Source organism: Leptinotarsa decemlineata, unplaced genomic scaffold (assembly GCF_025532065.1).
Source record: "Leptinotarsa decemlineata unplaced genomic scaffold, Ldec_3_MD MMD2_tig00000010_RagTag_RagTag, whole genome shotgun sequence".
Classification (NCBI taxonomy): domain Eukaryota; kingdom Metazoa; phylum Arthropoda; class Insecta; order Coleoptera; family Chrysomelidae; genus Leptinotarsa; species Leptinotarsa decemlineata.
In genome coordinates this window covers 2,913,902-2,933,657 of record NW_027412538.1, presented here as the reverse complement: position 1 = coordinate 2,933,657, position 19,756 = coordinate 2,913,902, and the positions used below count along the sequence as shown (strand labels likewise).

Here is a 19,756-nt window from a genome sequence, read left to right as displayed (position 1 = left end):
TGTATTATTATTAATGAGTGAAGGATTCGTTTCAAGTGGTATAACCGAGAAATCCTCAAATTAACGTGTAGGTGATCAATTAATGTAATAGAATTCACTGTTATGTACATGTAACAAGTGAAGGAAAACACAAGGGCGCTCCGACGATTTTGTTTCGGGGACCATGACCTTACGGTAGTCTTTCTAATGAAATTTTCAGATTTATAAAAATTCATGTATGGTTTTCCACCAATTCTTCAGTATATTAAAAAGGAAACTTACGCAATGTGGTTACTCGTTTACCAATTTACTAATTGGTAAACAAGGACCGATAAAGTGCCACTCAACATCTCAACATCTTGAAGCTGTATATTTTTCTAATAAAATTGAAAAATAACTTGATTTCACGATTTAGGTATTTCATTGGTTGTATTCAGTAAACGAAATTACATATTCATTTTTGTTCATCTTGTAAAAACACATGGATCAATTTGAATGAAGGTATCGTCAAATACAGTGTTGTCAAATGTGTCACACGATCCATATTTCAATTTAAAAATCATTTACTACGTGACATAACGTAGGACTTTTCGAGAAAATAATCCACTTTTTCGAAATGAATAATTTGCTTCTCAATTTAGTCACTCACTTTATAATATGAAAGAGTAATAAAAATGTTTTTTCCAAACATCAATCATTACTCAAAAAAAATAAAGTTATGAAAACTCAATTAAAAATCTATCCAAATTCATGAAAAGTATTCCAAGAGCACAACTCAATTTTACTATTATCAATCATAAGCTGAGTTAAAGGCTGACATCCCCCCTGGTTATGCCCTCCAAAAAAGTACTATAAAATGAAGAATTTTTCCTGAATCCATGAATGATCAATATCCACCTATCTACCAAGCTTCAACATTCTCGTTGGTTTTATGTAGTTTGCTGCTTTCTCAATTACAAATACTTTGTCATTTTTTAGTATCTACGAATGACCCACTCAATGACTGTCAGTTTTATACCAATATGATTAAAATGCATGAAGCAACAAGTAGGTATGCACATAACCAACATCCAACACATGACGAGGCAAATGAATTGCAGCAGGCGTTTTGAAAAGCAGAATTACTCTTAGATGGAGGCCCATCACCATTATGAATGACTTGAAATAGAAATAAATAAATAAAACAGACAACATGCGGCAACCGAAGTTGTTTAATTATATAACTATCGAATAAGAGGTACAGTTAGTTACCTTGCGTTAGACTGTACACCGTCCCTTCCTCCTATTGGTTCACCACGCTCAGGTAAACCAGTCTACGCGGTCTCTTCGCATGAGAAATTGAGGCTACAGAGATACCTGTACAGTGAATTTACACGAAAACATCCAAAACTAGACAAAGTTGTCAAATGTCAGGAAGGCTGTGAACGTTATGGACACTTTCGGTTGTTTCAATTGTTTTCGTCGCGGTTTACCTGCTAAGGTAGAGTCGAATTTGAGTGTCGCATAAAACTGTATAATTAAATTGTGAAGTGACTAGTGAATGTGTTTCCTTACAAAGATACAAGTGTCCATTTGAAAAACAACTAAGGAACTCCAGCACCAACCTAGAATTGTTCAAAACACTCGAAAATCGCCGTTTCGTTATCTAAATATTGTGATATTTTTATTATTATGTACTTACGTGTGTGTTATTTGTTTCTCGTCGAAAATTAGGTTAGGTATAACAAATGACTGTGATTTTATTTTATACAACAAAGCATTGATAAGTGGACTGTTCTCCCGATACCTTGAACAAAATAAAAAAATCCAAACAAACATTTTCCAACGGATTCCACCTTTACCTGAATCAAACAGGTGTCACGTGGCAAAATGTCGGATTGTTTATGAAATGGCTTGTGTAAATATGCCGCGTTAAAGTATTCTCGGGAAAATATCTTGACAGATGAGCATAAAGGGCTTAAATATGATCGGGCCGCACTATATTTGTGTTTTGTACGTGGCCACGGCAGGAATCCAGGGCCCCCTTATGGGGTCTGACGAGCAAGAAATCGTTCTCCTCATTTATGTTATAGTGGATGTAGTACAAAACAAGGTAAGACTAATTTATGCACCGATGTTTTATTTATATATAGGAAAATGTACGGGTGACTAATCAAAAACTTCTCTTATATCCGCTAAAACAGTAATCTACATGCTACATGTGGGTGCACACGTTAATGTATGCCTGGATATTCTAAATTGAAACCTGAAATTATCTATATATCCATACGATTTAAAACCCTGAATAAATCATTACATGCAGAATTTTTTAACTTTATTTCTGTTTATCTATTGTTGATTTATTTTTCGTTTTTCAAAAATAATGTTCCTATCCCATAATGCGGTTAACTGCAAAAAGTTGTTTGATAGGATGTTTTTATATGTTCATAGTTGGTGTTTATCTAACTGTATTTAGTATCTAGTTTCTACCGTTGCTTAGGAGGTATGTATTCGGATTCCATCAAGCTTTCTTCGTGAGTTGAAATATATAAAATAGTTAAATATACTTCAATCATTTCATATTGAATCCTACATCTACATGTTTAGAAAGTACTATGTTTTGAAGTACTATGTCAATAATGAAAATAAGTATTACAATAAAAAAGCTTTTTGATGAAATTTATAAAACTTTTTCATTATTATTTTCATTGTAAATTTTCATTATTGACATGTTACTTCTTGAATGACATCATAACAATTTATAAACGACATATAGCTAATAACTCACTATGGTTGAAGCAAAATAAATAAAAAAAATGTACCCATCGAATAGAAAATGAAAGACCAAGTGAGCTTTAGCTTTTTTACAGTAATTTTTTTTCAAATGTTCTTTTCTCGAAAATTTACCTATCTACTTACATAGAGTTGTTTTTTTCTTGTAGTTTCAGGATATAATTTTGATTAATTTTTATAGATCAATGTGTTCGTTAATATGTTTTTTCAATAATATGGGTTCTATCTATTTTCATAATGAATATCTGATTATAAATGTAAGGAAGAGCATTACTTAGGTATAGAAAAGGTTGGAGAAATAGCAAACATCTTCCAAATTTTGATTATATATCTAATTGATATTACGAATCAAAAAAGGTATTTGAACTAAATCTGTTATTATTTCAATGGTGATAGATTTATTTGTGGTATGGTGACATTAGAACGAACATTATTATGATCTTATACAACCCTTATTTATAACATTTCAATTTTAACAATCGTCTATTTACGTATTGGTATTAATTTAGCTTACCAAAAAAGGGCTGAATATTTCATCGAAAAATCCAAATCTAAAATTCCCCAATCGAAATAAGATGGCGTCATAAGTTTTCTTCACTTAATTGATGGATATACGTCGTAGGAGATCATCCATATTATACCACTTGTATTTGTAACTAACGTTACTGCAGTTTTCTTCACTTTGGTGCTTGCAGTAACTTTTTAGGGTGAATAAGACAGTTCCGTTTGTGGACAGTTACAATATCCAAACAACTCTGTTTTCCTTCACAAGAAAGACTATTCGGTATGGAAATAGTTTACATGAAGTTTCTGAAATTCAACTATCGTTCGTATTCTTTGGTGAAACTTCTTGTACCACTTTCAAACACTCATGATCGTTTTGGTTCTTTTTAAATATTTAATATTTCCAAAGGAAAAAATTCATGAAGAAAGTGAAGTGATCAATTTGCCTTTAGTCCAGGTGCCAGTCGACATGAAGTGTAATTTATTAACATCCTCATCCCATTTCTTGTTTTATATATTGCGTCTAGTCTAAATAGTAAAAATTAGAAAATATTAGATAATATCGGCGATCTTTGAATACATTTTCGAATGTATATATTATTGTTACATATGAATTTATACACATTTATACAAGATTTTTTGAAAATATACCATGAATAGTGATGTATGGCTCAGGGGGTCGTTCTTTTTTTGAAAATGAAGCTTGCCTTAAGGCGCTCGAAAAATGTTTATAGTAATATATGATTTGTGTGGTTATTAAGTTATTCAATATCTATTCAAAAAACAGAATTTGATGTGAGGTTTCATTCCATTTCCATCAAGGATGGGTCAATTCTATATATCATATTATTCAATATCTATGTACAATAGGGAAATTGACAATCCAAAGTCCTGTCAGTTAGGAAGTCATGGGAAGGTTGTCGCGGGTATCAAGGTGGATATCTTGCATCTTGACTATCCGACTAACTCATTTACGATGAAACAGCAGAGCATATACTTTATGACTGCCCCGCTGGGGACCGAATCAGGTTTTTAGAGTTCGGCAGAGCCATACTCTTACCATCTGACCTGAAAGACCACTCATCTTACAAACTAATCGGCTTCGTTAAGAAGCTGGGTTCATTTGGTCGAGTGTAAATAGGTGTGAACCACAATAAACCCTTGCGGGTTGCAGTGGAGAGTCGAATAGACCCACTCACTTTCGACCTACCCTAACCTAACCGGTTAGTTAATAATAATAATAATAAATCGGCTTTATTGATAATACAAAAAAAAACAATACAAAGATATATTTGAAAATGAAAATAGTTTACAGGAGATTCTGGTACTCCTTGGCGAAGTCTAGCTCAAAGCTACTCTAACTCAACCAACAAGCACCACTCCATAATGCACGCAAACATTCAAAAATAAAAGCAATTAACAGTGATGGTACCACGAAATGAGAACCGTAAATAAAATAATAATTTATGATTACCTTCTAAAGATAGTTGATAAATAATTTAATTGAATTGATCTGTTGTCTAAAAAGTAAAAGTTGACATTACTGACTATCATAGATATAATTTTTATATTTGTATTTGAATTTCCTGATATTGAATCTCTTCAATTGCTCAGGCAATGAATTATAGAGTTTTACAGCACCAAAAAGAAATGATCTCTGGAACTGTGCAGTGCGATGTTGTGGCATAGTTAATTTGTTTTTATGTCTGATGTTTCTTGAGTGAATATTTTCACGCAGAATTAGTTTTTGTATTGAAAGAGGAGAATGGGGAAGGGTGATCAATTTATGGACAAAACAACCCAAATGATGAATCATACGGTTTTTCATATTGAGCCAGCGGGAGTTTTTAAAGGCTTCAGAAATTGAATCATACTTACGAAGTCCATAAATTAGGCGGCAACAAGAATTTTGCACTTTTTGTATTCTTTTTTTATCTGAATCATACAAGTATGGCCCATATATGAAGTCACAGTAGTTGAAATGGCTTAGCACCAAACTATCACAGAGCATTCTTTTTAGAGGTTGGCTCAAAATAAAACGATTACAGTATAACAGTTTCAATGACATATAAGCTTTTTTCATTAAATTTTTAACATGACTAGTAAATCTAAGATCAGTGTCAAGCTGAACCCCTAAGTTTTTAGCTGTATTGACAGGAGTCAAGATAGTATAACCTAGTTCTAAACGGAAATTGTTTTCTGCAAATTTACGATTCTTCTGCGATCCAAAGTGCATCATCATTTTTTTTTTTAGGATTAAGTTTCAAATCATGTTCACTTGATAGCCCATTGATCAAATCAAGATCAGTGTTGAAGAGATTTTGTGCCTCAGTACACTCATCGATTTTAAAGTGCATGTATAATTGTATGTCATCAGCATACGCCTGTATTTTACATTTCTTGATGGACGAGATAATGTCAGTAGTATAAATGATAAACAACAAAGGTCCCAAAATGGAACCCTGTGGTACTTCTGATAGAATATCAAGAGGTAAGGAGTGATGACCATCAACAACAACTTTTTGAGATCGACCAAGTAAATAAGACCAGATGAGAAATAAGGCAGCACTATCAAAACCATAATATTTGAGTTTCATGCAAATCAGCTCGTGATTGATGGTATCGAATGCTTTCGAAAAATCTAGTAGTACCAGAGTGCTAATCTTGTGTAACAGTAGCAAGAGCTGTAGCCGTGCTAAAACCCTGCCTAAAACCACATTGCGATGGTGATAATAGATTATTTGTCTTTTACAAATCGTTATAGTTTTTTGTGCTTCACATTCTGAAAGTATTTCATTATTTTTAATTTTTCACATTTAGTTGTTTAGCGTTTGATGTGCTACCATTTTTTGAACACAACAAGATCCTTATCAGTGGACATTTTTTCTCTTTACAGTTGTTGATGTTATTTTCATGAGTTTCCATTTTCTGTTTACATAATTTGAATCCCGAAAGACCGTACTTTAACTTCTAAGATTTTTTGAATATATCAACACTTTTATGGGTATTTTCATTATGATTTTGGTCGGCTTCAAATGTTTTCACAAATCAACTTTTATTTATAATGGGAACTCTATAATTTTTCGAGGTTTCACCTCCTCGAAACTAGCCGGCAATATTATGATTTTTGTTATCAATTAATAAAACCATGAAAAAACTGGTATTCATTATTGACTAAATTATCAGGAAAACCATCAAACACTGTAATTGCATGCAATTAAAAAAGTGTTTTGGCAGTTTTTGTCAAGCGTCAGATTTATGAAATCTTCATGGCGTCAAGGTTACTTATTTGATTTGTTAAAATGAAAATTTGTTGATATGAAAAAACATTTATATTCAAGTGATATTTCCAGAGGGTGACAAACCGTGAAGTTGTTTCTTTGCTATCGTTTATTACTGTTTATTTATATAGGTTTTTGAGCAGACAGTATAATTTTCGAGATTACTTCGTTAATCGCATTCACACTAAAATTCATTTATTTCGAATTTCACCTCATACTATCCGTTAATACGGTCAGACGGTAGCTTGATTGGCACGTTCAGTTGTAAGACCTCGTTAATCCTGGGTTCGCACAATTACCGACTTCTGAGGAAACGACAGCTGTCTAAGGAAAAATACATTTCAAACACATACATTTTCAAACATGTCATACGCATCAAGATGAACTTACTGTTATAACAGCTATATTGCCAACCACAGCATCTTTTTCCAAAAACACTGTAGTTTGAGGTGGAGTTTTTTTTTATTGAAATATATTATTGATATCATGGGCGATTGCGATTTACTTGGAGAAGCTGCAGTATTTTGATACAAAATACACGGTAGATTTATATTATAGACCAAAATGAGAGAATAAGATACCTTATAGCTGTGTTTTTCGGATCAATAAAATAATATTCATTTATTATGGATGAATTGTTTTTTACAATCAAGTACAAAACATTTTAACTATGGAGAGTAGTTGTTTACAGCTGATTCTCGGCCTCCCCCCACCACTATGACGTATTAATTGCTTTTTTATTGGTTGTTGTTTGGTGAAGTTTTTTTTGTTGTGCAGTGAAGTCAAGGCGTTGTGACCTTGAAGTGTCTGGTGCATGGATCGTTCAGATTTTTTTTTCATATGAGATTTTGTGTGTTTATGTGTGTGTGTAGGAGAATGCACGGTACAGGGTTTCATCATGTGCTTGTTTGTCTATGTACAAACATACGTCTGCATACTTCGAAGATCCTCCAAGTAATAAATGCTCCATCGGTGTTAGGGCACCAAGTTAGTAGTGGAGTGACGTCACAGCAATAACCGTTCAACGGCTAGAGAGCGACATGTTCACTCCACGACGTGTGGCAGAGTAATGCGTATTCATCGGTCTGCCCTCACCTCTCCTGAAGCGATGAAGGTTCGCTCTAGCCCCGCTATCCATGGTGACACAACGGCAGCCGAGGACTGTTTGCCTAGCGTCTACCCTCTCCGAGACCGCAACGACCACTGCTTGCTCGTATATCGACATCTGTTATCGCATTCAGTTGGGAGGTAATCTTGGCGCATGTAGTTGAGAAGTGGGGTTGGCTATGACGTCTTGACGGTCCTATCAGAGTGTATTTAAGAAGCGTACGAGTGTTGGCTATGTCAGTTTACATCAAGTGAGTTAGTGAGAACTATTATATAAAATGTATTCCTGTGACTGTGGTAAATCTTTCACTCGTAGTGATAATCTTCGTCGGCATCAGCTCCAGAGTTGCCAAGGAGGGCCTGCAGTGAAACGGGTGAGAGTGGATAATGCAACACCTATGTATACGTGCAATTGTTGTAATGTGACAATTCCTATGAGCCAAGTGAATTCTCACCGAAGAACCATGAGTCATAAAAATAATGCATGTGTTCAATTGTCTGACGGTGTTCAAATTATAACGAATGCATTCAATTGCCGCATTGCTACATACAGGGTGGAGAGTTCGATTGTAACCAGTGACTACATGTCATTTTTCAATAAGATTAGGCAGAAGGTCATTGAATTACTGGAATCAGCCATCAGGATCCATAAAAGCATCAAGGTGAATATGGAAGTTTTTGGAATTATATTCTTCAGACTGATGATTCGAGGGACACGAAGTCATTTAATTCCCAAAATAAAATAGTGGACCAATCTTCAGATTTGAATGCTGTTTTTGATGGATTCCGTGATGTAATTGTGGCTCAAACGACTGAGTTCCAGGATCGCGACTCAGGTATTTATTTTTTAAAAATTTCAATAAGATTGAATAGTAATATTTTTTTTTTTTATATTCAGGTTGGACTTGTGAAAAAATATTGTTTCTCGAGGTCAACATTAATAAATACAGTCCACTGGAAGGACGTTCATATGTGAAGCTGCCTCAATGTATTCAATGGAAGAAAGCTGTTGTGAATGTTCGTAATGAAGATCAATATTGTTTTGCTTGGGCTATAACATCAGCATTATATCCTGCAGATAGTCGAGTGTCCGAACTTACGTCATATCCACATTTTTCCACTGTTTTAGATGTCACAGGTATGGATTTTCCGGTTAAAGTTAATAATAAGAGTATCGAAATATTCGAAGATAGGAATGATATTTCAATTAATGTTTACGGTTTAGAGAGTACATTTGAGAAGGGTAAAATGAAGTATGAAGTGATTGGTCCATTGCGATACTCACAGAGAAGACTCCGGAGACATGTCAATTTGTTGTTTATAACTGATGACTCCGGTAATGGTCACTATTGTTGGATCAAAGATCTTTCAAGATTAGTTTCTAATCAACTATCAGCTCATAGACAGAAAAAATATTTTTGTGACGGATGTTTGATATATTTTTCTGATGAGAGATTGCTTTTACGTCATAATATGTATGATTGTAATCACATTAGTACCACAACACCAACTACTAATTTAAAGATCAATAAATATGGTAGAATGGTTGCGGAAAATAAACTAATGTTTGAAAACTTTGAGAGGCAAATGAGGGTGCCATTTGTAGTGTATGCTGATTTTGAATCAGTGCTTAAACCGATTCATGTGAATGAGCCAAATCCTGAAAGTTCATACACGATTAAAACATTCAAACATGCCCCATATTCATTTGCTTATTTGATAAAGTGTTCATATAATGATGATTTGTCAAAATTTGTTACATATAGGGTGTAGATGCAGCTCAGAAATTTGTGAGTAGCATTGAAGATGATTTGAAAGAGATACATGAAAATCATCTCAGAAACCCTAAACCGATGGATACACAAACTGACGAAGAAGAAGAACAGTTTGCTGCAGCCAGAACTTGTGGTATATGTAATAAAGCATTTACTGATGGTGAAGTCAAAGTAAGAGATCATTGTCATGTCACAGGAAAGAAAAGATCACATGCCGCTCACTCGAAATGTAATTTAAATTTCAAAATACCAAACTTCATACCTATCATTTTTCATAATTTAAGTGGTTATGATTGTCATTTATTCATAAAAGAATTGTATAGGAATAAAGAGAAAGTTGATGTTATCCCGCAAACTAAAGAGAAATATATATCTTTCACGAAGCATCTCTTCACACACAGCTATACCGATAAAGATGGTGTGGTTAGGAAGAATTATCTCAAAATGAGATTTATCGATAGTTATAAATTTATGACTAATTCGTTGGAGAAGTTGGGTGCAAACTTGACCTCCGATCAATGTTTGGAGATGCACAAACATTTCCCACAAATTGAGAAATTCAATTTGATGAGACAGAAAGGTGTATTTCCATATAGTTTTGTTGATGACATTGACAAATTGAATTATCCATTACTTCCGACAAAAAATCAGTTTTATGACACACTCAATTGTGAACATATATCGGAAACTGATTATGATAGGGCTAGAAAAGTTTGGAATTTATTCGAGTGTCAGAATTTGGGGGAATACTCTGATTTGTATTTGAAGTCGGATGTATTGCTACTATGTGATATTTTTGAAAACTTCCGCACCACAAGTTTAGAGATATATAACTTAGATCCGGCACAATATTACACTGCACCTGGATTATCATGGGATGCCATGTTGAAGTTCACTAATGTTGAATTGGAATTACTAACTGACATTGATATGATTCACTTTTTTCAAAAAGGTATACGAGGTGGAATTAGTCAATGTAGCGAGAGGAAACATATAGCAAATAATAGATTTTTACCCAATTATAATCCCAACGAACCTTCCACATTCATTACATATTTAGATGCAACAAATCTATACGGTCACAGTATGTCACAACCTCTACCAACAAGTGAATTTACATGGTTGACACCAAATGAAATTCTTAATCTCGATGTGATGGATGTGAGTACTGATAGTCCGTATGGGTATGTATTTGAAGTGGACATTCATTATCCACAAGAGTTGCATGATAAACATTCTGACCTTCCATTTTTAGTCGAAAAAATAATACCACCTCGTACACAATCGAAAATTCCCAAATTAATTCCAAATTTGAATGATAAAAGAAAATATATTGTTCATTATAGGAATCTACAGCAAGCTGTCAAAAATGGATTGATTGTAATGAATACACATAGAGTATTGAAATTCAAACAATCATGCTGGATGAAACCCTATATAGATCTTAATACTGAAATGCGTAATAGGTCTAACAACAAATCTGTTAAAGATTTCTATAAACTAATGAATAATGCGGTGTATGGAAAGACAATGGAGAATGTAGATAATCGAATTGATGTTAGACTCGTTACACATTGGGAAAATATAAAGAAAAATATAGGTGCCAGCACTCTCATAGCCAAACCAAATTTCAAAAATTGTTCAATTTTCACTGATAATTTCGTTGCCATTCAATTGGGTAGAGTGAAGGTTCATTACGATAAACCATTATATTTGGGATTTTCCATATTAGAATTATCTAAAACAGTCATGTATGACTTTTTCTATGGATGCATCAAACAACACTTTGATGAAAATGTCTCTTTACTTTACACAGATACCGACTCGCTCATTCTTAAAGTAAACACAGAAAATTTTTATGAATTCATAAAAACTAACATAAGTAGATTTGATACATCCAATTACAGTATAGTTAACCAATTCAATATTCCAGTAACAAGTTCAGTCTTGGGTAACTTCAAAGATGAATTTCCAAATGATCCAATCATGAGTTTTTATGGTACAGGTGCTAAAGCATATTATGTGAAATCTGTTGATGGTGAATTTAAGAAAGCCAAAGGGGTTAAACGATCTGTAATAAAGAATGAATTGACATGCGAAGATTATCAAAAAATCGTCGAACAAGGTGGTATGATATTCAGAAAGATGAATTCATTTAGAAGCGTGTTACATGATATGTATACTGAATTAAAAAATAAAGTTGCATTATCATATCACGACGATAAACGATTTATCATTCCGAATACTACCCACACTCTTCCTTGGGGTCATAATGATATTGAATTTTATGAAAACGATCCAAATGAGAACATTCGTTGGATAAGTAATATTATTCAACAATCACAATCTCAGGAGACTCCATTGGATCAATTGATTAATTTATTATCTGCCGAGATCAATGATTGAAATATCATTCAATATCTTCAAAACCGGAAAATTCAATATTGATATTTATGTAGCCATTTATAATTAATAATATATGATAGAAGTAATGTGATATTAATGTATTATGTATGTATGTATATGTATTACTGTAATGAATATAAAATGATTAAAATTTTATTTGTATTATTTCTATTTCCCTAATCAATTACTGCAATATATAGTATAATGTAAATGACAGAAATATCAGTTTGAAGAGAATCATCGTAGAGTGCACAATGTCTAAAACAATCGATAAGTTTGGTAGAAAAAGAAAATGGGGTGGTAATGTCATTCGAGGTCCTCCTGGGAATGGTTTTAAATTAACAAAAGATGGTCATTATGACATGCAAAGGAAAATATTGAAAAATACAAGTGAACCAATTGACAAGAGTGATTGTGTAACTGTATCATATCTTGAGGGGAAATTAATGGAGCAAAGGAAGTTATACTTCTAGCCCTACAAGCTGCAATACAATCCACAATAGGCAATATTGCTCGGGACGCCCGGCAAGCATTTAACGATAAAATTGCAGAGGCTCGGATAACTTTCACTCGTAAATTTGACAAACTTACAAGTGATGTAGACATAAAAATGTCTGACATAACAGCGTCTACAAATAAAAAATTTGATGCTATGTCAAACATAACAGGGACTACAATGAAAAAGTATGATGTACTGGAACAGAGAGTTGAAGTATTGGAGAAAAACCATAAAGAAGTTTTGGAGAGAAACTATAAAGTCAGGCCATCATCATCAGGTGGACTGGGATATCCAGGACTGAACATTAATCCAAATCATAGAATAATACAACCAAAACCAAAACCAACTGATGATGTATTAATGGAACCAACATGGTGAATGTATTCCCTCGTTAGGTTAGGTTAATAGCTACGTTAGGTTAGCTGCATACTTACGTTAGGTTAGGTGTTAGGTTAGTATTCCCTCGTTAGGTTAGGTTAATAGTTACTGTAGGTTAGGTTAGGTTAGGTAGGTTAGGTTAGGTTAGGTAGGTTAGGTTAGGTGTTCGGTTGCATAGCGTAGGTTAGCGTACTAGTTAGGTTACGTTAATACATACGATAGGTTAGGTGTTCGGTTGCATAGCGGTAGGTTAGCGTACTAGGTTAGGTTACGTTAATACGTTAATACGTTAGGTTAGGTGTTCGGTTGCATATTATGTTACGAACGCGCGCGCGAAGAGGGCGTAGATGTCTCTCCAGATGTCCCGCCTACCTGGGGCCGGAGGCCCCACCCACCTGGGCGGAGCCCAGGCAGTGGGCGGGCCCGTTAGGGCCACGCCCCCCCCCCCCCCCCCCCCCCCCCCCCCCCCCCCCCCCCCCCCCGTCGCCACCAACTTTCGGATACCCCGCCCCTTTCCGAAGCCCCGCCCCTTTTCCGAAGCCCCCGCCCTCCCCTCCCCGAAGCCCCGCCCCCCGACTCCCAACATTTGCGCATGTACACCCCTACCCTCATCGCGCATGTGCGCTCCCACCATTTTCCCACCGCTCACGCATCGAAGTCGATACCCTCCGGAGAGCACTCCACAACATTCAGTTCGAGAAGTCATCTCATCGAGAGCAGTCCACTCCACAACAAGGCAGTACGTTCCAACGACCAACTTGATATTTGAGTAAGTAAATTAGGAATGTTATTTTTTTATATCAACTAACTTTGTATTATTTCTTCTTTTTCAGAATGGCAACCAATACACAGGAGGTGAATAATGCTGTGGCGTCTATTCTGCCGGTGTCCGCTGACCAGGAGGAGGCAGCATCTTCGAGAGCGGTGACGGTTGACCAGCCAACCACTTCGCGTTCGCGAGTTAGGTGCAGATCTTCTAGCCCTGACTTATTCGAGGAGGAGGAGGAAGTCAGGGCTGTGAAGAAGGTTTGCCAACGACCTGCAGCAAAGGTTGGTCCTATTTCAAAGTACCGAGCTACTTGCAATAGGACTAATCCTTATGCAGGTAGTTTTTCGACCTCTCGTAAGAGGGCCTCCACACCAGCAGCAGCACCACCAGCAGCAGTGGAAATTCCGAGGAGTCCTTCTCCGGAGTTGGTGATATTGTCGCCGTTGGTGACGCGACTACCACCGCTGCCAGCGACACCGGCGGATCCTGAGGTGTTGGTGCCACAGCCTATCGGAGAGGTTAGTGAAAAGATGAGTGTTTTTCTGCAGAGATGCAAGAAAGCAGAACGAGCTGCCCGATCTAGCGAGGCCGAGTTGGTTACCATGAAGCGACAAATGGCTGAAATGGATAACCGACGGAGGGAACTCCAAAAGGAAATGGCCGAAATAGATCGGAATTATGCATCTCTGCAGGAAAGGTGTAAAGCAAAGACCTCTTCGATAGAGCTGTACAAAAAAGTAGTGACAGTTATGGACACTCTTTTTTGTAGATGAAGTGTAAATGTAAGATTAGTTTTAGGTTAGTTAGGAGTATTTAATTATGGTAGTTTTAAGTTTATATTTGTTAAGTTTATATTGAATAAAGGAAAAGGAAGTGAAATAAAGGTGTACACTGTTTTTTGGTTTGGTACACATTGAACAATGCGATGGTTGGAGCATTTTTCTTCTTCACTTCCTCTTATTATCATTATTATTTTTTTTATTTCAATTCCAAGTTCTTCTAGACAAATACCTCACATCAATTTTTGTGTTCTCTAATCACTTGTAAATAATTTCATGTGAAGAAAATTTAAAAAATAAAAAAATAGACATGTTTCATAGTGAAATCGACAAGTATATTTCATTTGTATTTTATCCATTCAAGTATCTCTTTCATTGAATATGTCTTATGTCACTTTGCAATTTACCCCTACTCATTGAATATGTCTTATGTCACACTACAATTTACCCCTACTCAATGTTCCACTCCTCTCCCACTCCCTCTCGAAAGTATAAAAGTAGAAATCATCTGATGAAACATTCAGTTGATCAGCTAGCATCGAGATGGAACCCGATTCAACCTCCGAACCCTATAGCTGCCCGGATCAGGGGTACAACTTCAATTACTGGGATAACAGCCAGGTACAGGTTGTCTCTTCCACCACGGAACCCCACAGTCCGCCATACGAATACCGGATCACGACATCAGGATGCAAGTTCAGCATGTCACTGGCAGTGACGAAGGACACTTGGATGACTCGGAATATCCAGATCCTGACGGATGGTGGGACCCTGCTTATGATGACATTGTCCCAATGAGTAGCGACGACGACGATGATGACGACGACGACTCTGGTGATGATGCTGATGACGAGCTTGACGTTAGACGTCCTCCACCATCCCCTATCCTCATCGAGGATAGTCCTCCGCCATCCCCAATCCTAATCGATGATGATGTCCTCAATTCCGATGATGACATATAATCATCTACTCGTCCATCATTTCCTTTCCTTTCCTTCCACGGAGTACACACTTTTTGGTTGTGTACACGAGGCACTGCGAGGCTGGGGCAGTGTCTTCCTCCCTTCCTCTCCCTCTTATTAGTTTTTTTTCCATAATAATCACTAGAATTTCTCCTAATAATCGCTCAGAGTTTCATTCTTGATGTTTTCGAATCTCAAACACTGTTCTACATTTCACCCCCTCCATTTCATTTCTTCCAATATAAATATAGCAACAATCCCAGTTCTATATCATTCTTCCACAATGTCGAGTACAGGACCCATCCAAGTACATGAAATAGATTCAACGTCTGATCATTTGAGTACAACCTTCGCTCAATTTCTGCAGCGAATCTATGATCTTCCTGATGATTTCGCAGAACGAGTGGAACAAGGTATTCAGGACGACATAGATGCTGTTGACGATAATAATGCGGATGATGTGATTAGTATATCATCTGATTCAGCTGATTATGACGACGACGACATCATGAGTATATCATCTGATTCAGATGACTACTATGAGGATGATATCATTAGTATATCATCTGATTCAGATGACGATACCATAATTATTGTTTCTGATGATGAGGAGCGTTAGTCCATATCATTGCATGGATTAATAAAAAAATAACAGCCCTTTTCAGGGCTACAATTAAAGACTGAAACAATAAAAAAATAGCTCTTTTCAGAGCTACCATTATACTTTCAAACAGAAACAGATTCATACCATTGTTAACATTATGTTAACATTATAATCTCAAACGAAATATATGTATGTGAAAGTATTCATCATTATATGCATATGAATGATTGACAAATGCCAACTTCAACTTTCATTTAAAGTAGTACTCATCATATGCATAGATATTCAATGACTATCAAATTCCAAATTTCGACTTTTCAGTCAAAGTAGTAATTTATTTGTCATATAATGTATAGATATTCAAAGACTAACAAATTTCCAACTTAGACTTTTATTAATCAAAGTATTCATTTGTCACATAATCTATGAATACTAATACAACTAACTACTGTTTGTGTGAATAATGTAGCCCTGAAAAGGGCTGTTGTTTTTTTTTTGACCAGTAGGTCCACGGTTATTGTGCCACAGGTTGGACATTATTACATATAATACATGTAGATACTCGGGTGAAGTTTGTTAGTGGCCTCTCGCAAGCTTCACACCAATTCTGTCCCATTTCCATAATTGAGACAGTGTTGTGGGTGTTGACATGGGCATACCACCCTCCATTATTGTTTCTATGCGAATAAAACCGAAAGCAGCACCAACATAGTTTTTTGTTCTCTCCATCTATTGTGCTGATCAATACGTATGCATCCAATGCACAATACAAATCCAAGGGATCTTCCAGTGTCTCACTGACATTGAGTGTTCGCATACCGATCCTCATAGCACCATCACCTTCAGTTGTGTCAGCTTCTATCCCTTCATCATCTCCTTCTTCATCCATGACCCTCTCAAACTCCATCACGTCATCATCTTCGTCGCTTTGGTTGGCCTCGTTTTCAACTTCGTCTATCTCATCTTCATCGACTCCAACATCTTCTGCTTCAACTATTACTTCCTCTAGCGGAACATTGACATCCTCATCATCTGATTCGTCTATCCAATTGTTTTCATCAACAGCAGCTATTCTATTTAATGCAGCATTTATTTTTGCAGAATTCATCTTGTTGTTGTTTGCTCACAGTTGTAGAGAGTGAATGAATGAACTCTAGGTTTGCAAGTCAACTTATATAGGAGGTGATGCGACTCCCACTTGACTCGTTTAGAGTGGAATAGTAGGAGAAGTTATCCCACTATACTTCCACATGATGTTGATTTGTATAAATAGAGATCGTAGGTATAGGAGAGAGCATTCAGAGTTTCTGTAAGTCATCTCTTTATATTTCTAATCGAATTAGTAAAATGCCGTTTCCAAAAGAGTGGAATGAAAAACCAAAAGTGTGTGTCTACCCAATGATGATTGCAGGGGCTATTGTGTGCTACTTTTGTCAAATAAGTAGACCTAAGGATTCAATCAATCCATGTACTGGTATGTGTAGTGATTGCGTGTTGCGGATTCAACTATCGCCTCCTTCTCATCCACCGAAGCGAACAAAATCGGATTATCGTCAACAACACAGTTACAGTGTCTGAAGTGTTCCGAACCTATAATATTTAACAATATAGGTATCTGTAGAAATATTTGTGGTATCTGTGCTGCCGTTCCAACTCCACTGCAACGTTGTTTGCGTTGTGATACATATTCCATGAATTGTTGGAATCATGTATGCAATGCATGTAGAAGTACTTGGGATCTGTGTGAGAAGGTTGGTCAACTCTACCCCAATAGGAGAATCCATTTTTTTCAATGTTGGTGTTTGACGCACGAGCAACAACTATTGAGGAATAGAGTCAAAGAACGTTCCACATCCACAGAGACATATTAACATTTTTCATTTTTTATTATCGTTATTGTCCTCTATTATTAATAAATATATATATTTTTGAATTTATTTGTATTATTTTCTAACATTTAAAAATACATGCATGCAACACAAAGTTTTCCTCTTAAATGACAAAGATTGTTACATGCGTGAATAGTTTAGTGAGAGAGCGCATGTGCCAGTTGATGAAAGAGCGCATGCGCTAGTTTATTTTCTTCTATAAATGGTGAGGTCTCAGTAACATCATCACCTTTCCTATCCACATTCTATTGCTATCACATATCATTCCTCAGACCTTAATAATCATGAGCTCTATGCCGCTATTGATTGCTGAAGATGGTTCACCACTTGTTGATATCGATCAGACTGATTTTGAAAATATTCCAGTATTACATTTATCGAGTCAAGATTCGATAAATGATTTTGATATTAACGACTTCGTAACTTTGCAGATGTGCCAGAACCAAATGAGCAAATTATTATTGAAAATCCGATCGTTTCGCAATTATCTCACTCAAACACTCTTCATCTACCCTTCCTCTTGGTGTTGATAAGAAATCTAGAACAATCAAGAGGAAGGTTACTAAGGCATCTTCATCGATTGTCACTGACTTTAAAGAAAAGAAAGAATCCAAAAGTGTTGTGCGACAGAAAAAACCCGCAACGAAAAGTGACAGATCGAAGAGGAAGCCAAAAGGTACTCCTAAAGAAATGAAGAGTGATTTGAAAGCTGAACCGCTATCTTCTTTCAGCCCCCTCCATCGGTTTGGGGAAATGAAAAGGAAAGCAAAATGCCGTCTTGTAAAGGCACAGATGACTATTGCTGAACTTGAAAAGAGTGAGCGAGCTATTAATGCTAATAATGAAACTCTTGAAGCATTAGATGCCAAGATTGCATTAGCGAAGGTTGAATTGGCTAGAATGTCTAAAGATGCTGATGAACTCCGTTCAAAAATTGGTAAAGATAAGCAATTCCATCAACGTTCGAGAATGCAAGCTCAGGCTGAGCTTGAGGAGTCGACTAAGCTTTATGAGACAGCATTATCAGTGAGAGATAATTGGCAAAAGAGTTGGATACTGCATTTCAAAGTGACGGCGATTAGTTTTGGGAATGATAATGTGTTTTCAATATCGTGAGTTGAAAAATATAAGCGGGATGGAGTATACAATTAATTTGGTTTGGTATACACAGAACATTGCGAATGGCTGGGGCAATGTTTACCGCTGCAATATTTTTCAGTTCACATACTTATAATTGAAATGAAAACAATAATGAACTTTAATATTACTTTATTCATAAAAGTCACTATTATATACATTTAACCATATTTGATTCATCAATCCAAGAATTTTGTTCGCTAGGAAGGCCTAACCACTTTACATATACTTTATTTTCTTCTCTTCAACACCTTCTCAATCAGATATACGTCAGGATTCTCGGTTCGTAATAACTCTTCTTCGTAAAAACATCCTCTAATCGCTGTTCATTCATATCTTCAAGATTATAAGTCGTGGGATGGTTTTATTAATTTTAACAATCTTGAATAGCTCCGTGGTAAAATTCGCAGTGTAAGACTTTTCAAAAATATGTTTGTATTTACTTATACGTACAATATCATTTAATTGGAATTTGGGTTTACTTTGTCTTCCTCCAATTCCATTGATACCCTTGAATTTTAATTTTGTTGTTGAATCAACATTGATGGGTGCCATACCTATTGTACGATGAACTTTATTATTATATCTACTAGTTATAATTGGAAGAATATCAAGCCATTTGTGGTGACCTCTCATCGAAAATTCTTGTAGAGCCATGCCTTTATTGTACGAATCACTCTTTCTGCTATAGCTGCCTTCTTTGTGCTAAATGTTGAATAATGATTGATATTATATTCTCGCAGAGAGATGAGAAGCTTTATTGAAAAATTCTTTCCCTTGAATCGCTTTGTATGTGTTTGGGGAGTATTTGGCTTTTCTTTCAGTACATGTTTCATTGCATTAGTTACTGTACTACCTGTTTTATCTTTACTGCTACAGTCCACAGATATTTGGAGTAACAATCTATCACTACAA

At 35.8% G+C, this 19,756-nt stretch overlaps 2 protein-coding genes across 3 annotated transcripts in view; both read left to right on the top strand.

The window, feature by feature from the left end:
• The first annotated feature begins 1,388 nt into the window (after positions 1 to 1,388).
• The window catches only part of fus (epithelial splicing regulatory protein fusilli), a 178,780-nt gene continuing 160,412 nt past the window's right edge, over positions 1,389 to 19,756 (top strand). Inside the window, exon 1 of one of the 2 annotated variants that reach the window (XM_074171263.1) lies at positions 1,389 to 2,071. In XM_074171263.1, the coding sequence (XP_074027364.1) occupies positions 1,922 to 2,071 (150 nt within the window). In that variant the 5' untranslated portion in view covers positions 1,389 to 1,921. The remainder of the gene's footprint in view (positions 2,072 to 19,756) is intronic. The other variant, XM_074171264.1, reaches the window with a different exon arrangement.
• LOC141480794 (uncharacterized) lies at positions 13,266 to 14,348 on the top strand. The gene is made up of 2 exons (XM_074171269.1): positions 13,266 to 13,470; positions 13,535 to 14,348. The coding sequence occupies exons 1-2, from the start codon at positions 13,319 to 13,321 to the stop codon at positions 14,241 to 14,243; spliced, it is 861 nt and encodes a 286-aa protein (XP_074027370.1). The 5' UTR covers positions 13,266 to 13,318; the 3' UTR covers positions 14,244 to 14,348.